General features: G+C 37.4%; 1 protein-coding gene across 1 annotated transcript; it reads left to right on the top strand.

Annotated features, from left to right (window-relative positions):
• The first annotated feature begins 7,701 nt into the window (after positions 1-7,701).
• LOC100657308 (putative olfactory receptor 8G2) lies at positions 7,702-8,738 on the top strand. The gene has a single exon (XM_064268355.1). The coding sequence runs from the start codon at positions 7,803-7,805 to the stop codon at positions 8,736-8,738; it is 936 nt and encodes a 311-aa protein (XP_064124425.1). The 5' UTR covers positions 7,702-7,802.
• The last annotated feature ends 649 nt before the right edge of the window (positions 8,739-9,387 follow it).

Here is a 9,387-nt window from a genome sequence, read left to right as displayed (position 1 = left end):
TTCCTTATCCTTTGTGGTAGATTTAAGTTTAAAGTCTATTTTGTCAGAAATTAATATTGCCACACCTGCTCTTTTTGGGTTGTTGTTTGTTTGATATATATATATATTTTCCATCCTTTGAGTTTTAGTTTGTGTCTTGAAGTCTAAGGTACATTTCTTTAGGCAGCATATAGATGGATTGTGTTTTTTTGTTATCCATTCTGCCACTTTCTGTCTCTTTATTGTTGCTTTTAGTCCATTTACATTCAGGGTGATTATTGACAGGTATCAGTTTAGTGCTATCATTTTGACATCTTTGTGTGTGTGTTGTTGACAGTTTCTTTTTTTCTCTTAATTTTTTGCGCTGAGTAGTTTTTCTTTATATATTGTCTTTTCCTCTTTTTCATTGACCTTGCTTTTGTATTTGCTAAGTATGTTTTTCTTGTTTTTTATTTTGATGTGTAAGATTGTCATTTTCCATTTTGGTTACCTTAATATATACTTCATTTTTCTATGTGTAAACCAAACTTTTGTTTCTTTATATAGCCTTGAGTTTCTCTCCATGTGAAAGATCTATGACTACATTTTTAGTCCCTCTTTTCTATTTAATGTTTCACCCTCTACATAATGACATCTCTGTTTCCCTGTTTTGAGTGTTTTAGCTTTGATTTATTGTTGTGACTTCCCTATCTGGGTTGGTATCTGGTTGAGTTGTCCTATGTTCTAGTCTTGGGTTGTTACCTGATGTTATCAATTTTCTAACCAGAGGTCTCCCTTTAGTATTTCTTGTAATTTTGGTTTGGTTTCTTCAAATTCCCTAAACTTATGATTATCTGGAAATGCCCTAATTTTACCTTCATATTTGAAAGACAGTATTGCTGAATATAAAATTCTTGGCTGGCAATTTTTTTCCTTCAAGACTGTAAATATGTCATCCCATTTCCTTTTTGCCTGCATGGTTTCTGCTGAGTAGTCCGAGCTAGGTCTTGTTGGTTCTCCTTTGTAGCTGACTTTTCATTTATTCCTAGCCGCTCTTAAAATTCTCTGTTTGGTTTTGGCAAGTTTGATTATAATATGTCTTGGTAACTTTCTTTTGGGATCTACCTTGTGTGGGGTTCAATAAGCATCTTGGATAAATATCTTCTCATCTTTTTCAATGTCAGAGAAATTTTCTGCCAACAGGTCTTCAACAATTCTCTCCATATTTTCTCCACCCCCCCCCCCCCATTTTCTGGTACTCCAAGCACTCATAGGTTATTCCTCTTGATAGAGTCACACATAATTCTTAGGGTTTGCAATGGATTGAATTGTGTTCCCCAAAAATATGCGTCATCTTGCTTAGGCGGTGTGTGGTTGTCCTCCATTTTGTCATTTTCCTATGTGTTATAAATCATAATCTCTGCCTGTGGTGAAAGGGGTTAGGGTGGAATGTAACACTGTTGCACAAGTCACCTCCCTGATCCAATATAAAGGGAGTTTCGCTGTGGTGTGGCCTGCACCACCTTTTCTTTCTCAGGAGATAAAAAGAAAGGGGAAGTGAGCAGAGAGGAGGACATCATATCACCAAGAAAGCAGGGCGGGGAGCAGAGTCTGTTCTTCGGACCTGATGTACTTGTGCTGAGATACTCTCAGGCCAAGGGAAGACTGATGCATCACAAGGACCTTCCTCCAGAGGTGGCAGAGACAGAAATTCTTCCCCTGGAGCTGATGCCCTGTGAGAAAATAAATTTCTGTTTGTTAAAGCCATACGCTTGTGTATTTCTGTTACAGCAGCACTGGATGACTAAGACAGGGCTTCTTCATTTTTTTTTAAGTACTTTATCCGATTTTTCCTCACATAAGTTCGTGTCAAGTGCTTTTTCCTTAATCTCACTAATTGTGATTTCCACTGCCTCAATTCTGCTCCTATGACTATTAGTTGTCTACTTCTGAATTTTATTGTTAATCTTCTGGATTTCTGTTTGCTTTCTCTCTATGGATTCTTGCACCCTATTAAATTTGTCATTATGCTCTTCTCTAATCTTCTTAAGTTCCTCTAATGCCTTGTCTGTGTATCCCTTGGCTTGTTCTGTGTTTTGCCTGATCTCCTTCCTGATCTCTTGAAGAGTTCTGTATATTAATCTTTTATGTTCAACCTCTGGTAATTGTAGGAAATTATCTTCATCTGGAAGATTTCTTGATTCTTTGTTTTGGGCACTTGCTGAAGCCATTATGGTCTGCCTCTTTATATGATTTGATATTGACCGTTGTCTCCAAGCCATGAATAAGTTATTGTATTTATTTATTTTATGTTTGCTTACTATGTCCAGCTTCTTGCTTTGTTTTGTTTTGATGTGCCCAGACAGGCTGCTCCTGTGGGCTAGTTTGTTTATTGGTGCCTTTGAAGCTGTAATGTCCTGTTACTAGGTAGTTAGAGTTGTTATAGGTATATTAGCCCAGGAATCTGTTTACTTTTCTTGTATGGATTCAGCTCAGTTGTCCAGGTAGTCAGACACCAAGTGTGTGATGCATAATCTCACCTATACTCTTAGACAAGCAGGTGTGATTGGTGCAGGCACAGGTATCTGGCTGCAGTAGGGGGACACATGCAGAGCAAAGCAGGGATCTGACAGCTGCCCTTGTGTGTCTGTGAGGAACAGGTGTCCCTGTTCCCTAGAGTGTGTAGGTGGATGGGTTTTGCAGCTGGAATGTGGACACTCAATGCTGTTGACTGTAAGGACTAGGAGGCACCACTTATCTTTGGACTCTGTCTTGGGTGGCTAGGTGGAATGGGTGGAGCCACCAGTCCTCAGGCCCCTGGTGTAGATAGGTGAGACCTCTGATTACTAGGTAGAGCAGTGTCAGATGTCATATGCCTGCCTCTCCACCATATAGCTGAAATAGTTGAAGTTGGACTTCAGGTATATACCCTGTTATACTGTGCTAGTGAGGATGTATGCTGTTGAAATGGCCCCACAGAGGTCTATGTAGTGGTGAAAGGCATTCAGAATCTGTGGACCCCTTATACCTGTGTCTAGGCAAAGGAGTTACTTCTGCCCTGAGTTCCCAGCTTAGGGGAGACAGCAAATTATTTTTTCCCTGTTTGCTAATTGTTTCCTTCACCAAGGCAGGAGAATGGCTCAGGATACTTGACAGGTCTTACTTCCATCCCAGGGAAAGCAGCTATCACTGAAGCCAGCTTGGGACCTGATGCAGTTTGGGGAGAGGTCAGTTAAATGGGAGAGTTTTTTCCCAAAGGGGTGTTTTTTATCCACACAGTAGATTAGACACACATACTTATCTTTTGGTCTTTGAGTACTGCATTTCACAGACTCTGAAGGCATCGGTGGACTCTCCATCACTCAGTCTCTCCCACTGTGGAAAACATGTCCTGAGTGCCACTGCTCACATCCCCACATTCTCACCAATGAATCTGGCCTGCAGGGTGCTGGTTCCTGCAGGGTCAGGTCTGGCATCTCCTCACTGCTTCTAAAATGTCTCTTCCTTCTCCTGCTGCTCAGTGCAATGCCTCAACTTCATGCTTCATGTTCAGCACTCCCAGACTGTCATATATAATTGATTCACTTGTTTTTGGGGGGTCTTTCAATTTTTTTTTTTTTTTCTTGTAAGAGGGACCACCGTGAGCCTCTGACTACTCTGTCCTCTTGGCACCACGTTTTCTGGAGATCTATTACCAAAAAAGTCAGCCATTGAATTCCCTGTGGAACACTGTTCTACTCTGACACACATGGGGTTGCCATGAGTCCAAGTGAACTCGACAGTTACTACTTTTTTTTTTTTTTTAATAGATTTGAGTCAGTATTGACTCAGTGGTGGTAGGTTAGGTTTTTTGGTTTTATATTGCAAACACATTTTTTGTTTAAAATTCATGCCCTGCACCACTCAGATTTCTTAGGGAGGTATTGTTTTAAATTTTTAACCTTGTTTTTCCTTGATTTCAGAACTTTCTTTTTCTTAGCTAGTAGATTTTTAAATCTTTTTGAAAACAAAACGAAGTTCTGAAATATCTAAAATGTAATTTATTTACTTGTGAAAAATGATTCAAGTGACTTAATTTAGGACTTTCTTTGTGAAAAAATAATCTACAAAAGATATTATTTTAACTTTAGATGGTTTTTATACACTAGGATATAATATATAACAAAGAACTCAAATTTTACTACACGATCTAGAATGATTAAAAAAACTTAAATTTTAATAGTGCTCAAAATGTTTGTATGTTATGTTGTACCTGCACTATCTTATGTGTGTGTGTTTTTAAATGAAGTGAATTATTATTTTCTTTTGAATGTTTACTATACTTCATTACTACAATTGACAGTATTCATTTTGCAATGTGATAGCTAACAATTTTTCAATGTAAAGTGGCTTTGAGAATTTTGTAATCCATAAAACAGTTTGTTTTCAGCCCTAAAAATCTTATTTGATGTTACATTTATTATACTGTTTGAGGTATGATATATCTAAGGACAGCTTAAGATGTACAAATAATATTGTATTCATCATGTCCATGCCTTCATGGTATCTCAAAGAGAAGCTCTGCAGGGATACAACACCATAAACCCAATAAACATAAACACCATAAAAGGTTGAAATTGTAGCATTTACCAATCCCTAAGACATTTTTTAGTTTTTTCAGAAGCATATCTAATAAGCTAGCAACATTTTTAATGATTGCAAATCTCACTTTATTTTTCAAAACAAGTCAAGGAATTGTGTAGCTGAGAAGGTAAGCAGTTTTTCCTGGTACTATGACTAAACTCTAGACAAATCACTTTTAAAATCATGATTTTGCAACACTCTTGTGTTATCCAGAGACTAGCAGGCCCTCACTCTAGAAGGATTCCTTCACAATCATGGGTAAACTCTACTCCTATAGATAAGAAACTTCAACAAGAGGAAATGATTTCCTGTTAATATACAAAAAAAAGAACTTTCAAAATATAATTATTTAAAATTTTAGATGACTTTAATTTGAGCAATAATCCACAAAGTAGAAAGCACGTGATTACTTTAGAATAACCTTTGTCTTAGTATTGTACTTGAAACATCTTGGAACATGAAAGCAGACGACTCCAGAAAAGTTGCAAAGTTGGCTTTATTTTTACTGTTTTCAGTTATCTCACAGTGTGAGCACAAATACCTTCAGTGAACATTTTAGTGGCAAAATGACACCTTGCTCTTATAATAGGAGAATTTTAGATGGAATTGACGATTTGGGAAAGATAATGACTTTGACTTATTTCAAATTGTGAACTTTGTTATGTCCCTTTATCCATCCACCATTCATACAGCAATCTCAGCAGGGATGAATGAAAAGTGCAGGACTCATCTCTGTAGGATCTAGGCAGATGCTAGTCTAAATGGAATAACACAAAAATATTAATTACTGCTATCCCAATTTTTCCAGCTCTTATGTTCTTTGAATCTAGTGTGTATTTTGCAACAGGCTTTTCTTTTAGGAGAATGGTACCCCCAGAAGTTATCAGTATTAGTCCAAGTCTTTTATTATTACTTTAATTTCCTATAAGTATATCAAATTTATCTGTACTATTAGCAAACCATCCTTGACTTTTATATTAAAAATCCACAGAGTCACCATGAACAATTCACTTAAGTCTCTCCAGTTTCAATTTTTTCATCTACAAAGTGAGAATAATAAGCTTATACCATATAGGGTTGCTGGGAAAATATATCAAATGTTATTTATGAGGTACCTGGACAGTTCTAATCACATGGTAAACACTGAATAATATCATTCTATAATAACTAGTAATATCACCCTCATATTAGTTCTTTTCTCAAACACGTTTCCTTGCTTTTGATACACCATCAATCTTTGATGATATCTTTTAGATCTCTTTCTTTTGAATATTGAACAGTCATCACAGTATCCCGTGTCAGGAACTCATCAACTTTTTTCACAACTTGCATCTCAGAGATGCGCACATTCTTTTTGCTTTGGTCTTTAATGCCATCAAACAAACAAAACAAAACCTGCTGCCATCCAGTCGATTCCAACTCATAGTGACCCTATGAAACAGGGTAGAACTGCCCCATAGAGTTTTCATGGAGCACCTGGCATATTTGAACTACCGACCTTTTGGTTAACAGACGTAGCACTTAACCACTGCACCACTAGGGTTTCCTTAAGGCATTGTTGGAGTGATAAAAGATCTGTTTGAAAGTGAGTGCAAAATACACTAAGAAAACCTGCCTAAGACATGCAAGGACAACACGGTCTAAATACCATGCAAGATTTCCATTCTCCAGCCTTGCTCCTCCAGAACAAAAGCCACAAGATCATGGACCATGACAAGTTATGCAATAGTATGCATCACATAGTGTTTGGGGAATGACTGAGTTTTACATTTAGTCATAGAGAACTAAATATGCCATCACAGCCAACATATGACTTTCTGATATAATAAAAAAGGCAAAGAGGTAGAGCTGAGTCATGCATTCAGGGTAGGAGATTCTATTCTTCTCTGTCACAAAGTTCACCAGCATTTTGGAGGTAATGACTGTGAAATAACAGAGATCAATGAAGGACAAACTGCAGAAATAGTACATGGGTGTGTGCAAGTGAGTCCAACCAGGGTGATCATGCCCAGATTCTCCTCATTAGAAAATGCACTTCCTTCTAGAATGTGCGGCTGAATTTGAGTGATATACATAACGTTAGCCATTCAGTTACTTTCCAGACCCACTATTTGTATACTTTTAAATTGTTACCAGTAAACAAGGTTTTCTCTAAAGGGAAACCAGCCTACATGAGTGGTCAGTACATTATTTTTGTACTTTAAATTAATATTTTCCTTATATTAATTGAAGTGAATGGTTTCTCTGATATGACAAAAAGATAAGACAGGAGAGCAGACATGAGGAGCTAAAAGAAGAAACAGATGGTGAAAAGCGGATGGACCCATGTAGAGACAGCAGGCCTTCTCTCATACACAATCACTTGTTTATAATATGCCTAACTATGGGCATTATTTAACCACTATGAGGCTAATAAAAAAAAAAAAAAAAAAAAAATTTTTTTTTTTTTTTTTTTATGAGGCTAATATATAAAATCAGTATACTAGTAATTGTTGTGGAATCCCTGGATAGTGCAAATGGTTAATGTGCCTTGGAAGAAAGTCTTGTTGATCTACTTCCAAAAAATCAACCGTTGAAAATCCTGTGGAGCACAGTTCTACTCTGATACACATAGGGTCGAAATTAGTCAAAATCAACTTGATGGTAACCTGTCTGTTTCCTGGTAGGATTTGTTCTACAGAAGAGTTGAGAGAATTGCAAATAAGGCATGGAAAGTGCTTTGTTGTTGTCACTGCTGTTAGGTGCCAATGAGTAAATTTTCAACTTGTATTGATTCCATGTGACAAACTAGAAAAGCCATACGGTTTTCTAGGCTGTAATCTTCACAGAATCAGACTTTCAGGTATTTCGCCAGCAGAGTCACTTGGTGGGTTTGAACTGACAACCTTCTGGTTAGCAGCCCAGTGCTAAGCGATTGTACCACCAGGAATCAGAACACTCAATATTCTAAGTTATCAGAATAGTTCTTTGAATGTTCAGAGGCCGGTCAGTACTATGACCCACTCTTGGAGCACAGAAATAAAAGAAGATATAATTCCACCTGATGTTTATTTGCATGATCATAATATTTAAACCCCAGGGTCCTTAACTTCCAACATAAAGCAGGGACAGAAGAGAGAATCGGAGATACCTGAATAAGACTTGCATCTTTTTCATACTGCTTAAACAAACACCTACCTCAAGTTTCTTCTTCTCTTCCTCCAGAAACTGCCCAGAGGAAAATGGCAGCAGGAAACCACTCCACAGTGACTGAGTTCCTCCTCGCTGGGCTAATAGAAAAGCAAGAGCTCCAGTTGCCTCTCTTTCTTTTCTTCCTAGGAGTCCATGTGTTCACAGCACTGGCAAATCTGGGCATGATCACACTGATTGGGCTCAGTTCTCACCTGCACACCCCCATGTACTATTTCCTCAGCAGTTTGTCCTTCACTGATCTCTGCTGTTCCACTGTCATTACCCCCAAAATGCTGGTGAACTTTGTGACAGAGAAGAACAGCATCTCCTACCTTGAATGCATGACTCAGCTCTACCTATTTGCATTTTTTATTATATCAGAAGGCTCTATGCTGGCTGTGATGGCATATGATCGCTATGTTGCCATCTGTAATCTATTGCTTTACAATGTCACCATGTCTTATCAGGTCTGCTCCTGGCTGGTAGTTGAGGTATATATGATGGGTTTCATTGGTGCCACAGCTCATACATTTTGCATGCTTAAAGTGGTTTTCTGCAAGGCTGAAATAATCAACCATTACTTCTGTGATCTTTTTCCACTACTGGAGCTGTCCTGCTCCAGCACTTATATCAATAAAGTGGTAATTTTGTGCTTCAGTACATTTAATATTCTTGCATCAATCTTGACCATCCTTGCCTCCTATGTCTCCATCATTGCCAGCATTCTGCTCATCTGCTCCACTGTGGGCAGGTCCAAAGCCTTCAGCACATGCAGCTCCCACATCTCAGCTGTTACAATCTTCTATGGTTCTGCAGCATTCATGTACCTGCAGCCATCAAGTGTTAGCTCCCTGAACCAAGGCAAAGTTTTATACCATTATTTTTATTTTATATTTTATTATTATATTTTATACCATTATTGTGCCAATGCTGAATTCGCTGATCTACAGCCTGAGGAATTAGGATGTCAAAGTTGCTCTAAATAAAATCATTGAGAAAAAACTATTTTGCAATGGCAAACACCTCTAATTCTTGGAGAAGATTTAGTAAGTAAGAATTGTAGAGATAGCAACAGAAGTAGTGAGATTATTGCATTACTTATTTGGGAGAAATATCTAAAGGATAAGACTAGATTCATAGGGTCACATGGAGGACAGGGTCAATTCTAGGAAGTCCCAGACGTCACCCATAGTAACCCATATTACCTCTAATCATTTTTGTAAAAATCCACAAAGGACTTCAGGTGGGGATATTATAATTTATATACATGGGATTTAGCACTTTGTTTAAAAAAGATTTATTTATCTCAATTCATAGAATGATCTGTTTGGGTTATATCTTTTGATCTTCTTAACAATTTGTGTATTTGACCTTCATTACTAATAAATGTGCAAACACACTATTCTGGAAAAAAGTGATCTCAAAATAATTTTTAATCCTTTGAAATCTACAAAAATAAATTCCTACTAGCTACTATGTACAGAGAACTGTATTAAGGAATATGGGGCAGATGGTGAATTATAAGACATAATTACTCCCCATAAGATTATAACAATATGGTGGAAGAGACTGGTAGAATAATCATGGCTAAATACATTATATGTATTTGTACTTATTTCTTTATGCAACTTTTTT

This window comes from Loxodonta africana, chromosome 15, assembly GCF_030014295.1.
Source record: "Loxodonta africana isolate mLoxAfr1 chromosome 15, mLoxAfr1.hap2, whole genome shotgun sequence".
In the NCBI taxonomy this organism is placed as follows: Eukaryota; Metazoa; Chordata; class Mammalia; order Proboscidea; family Elephantidae; genus Loxodonta; species Loxodonta africana.
The sequence above is the reverse complement of the archived record's forward strand: the minus strand, read 5'-3'. Positions and strand labels throughout refer to the sequence as shown.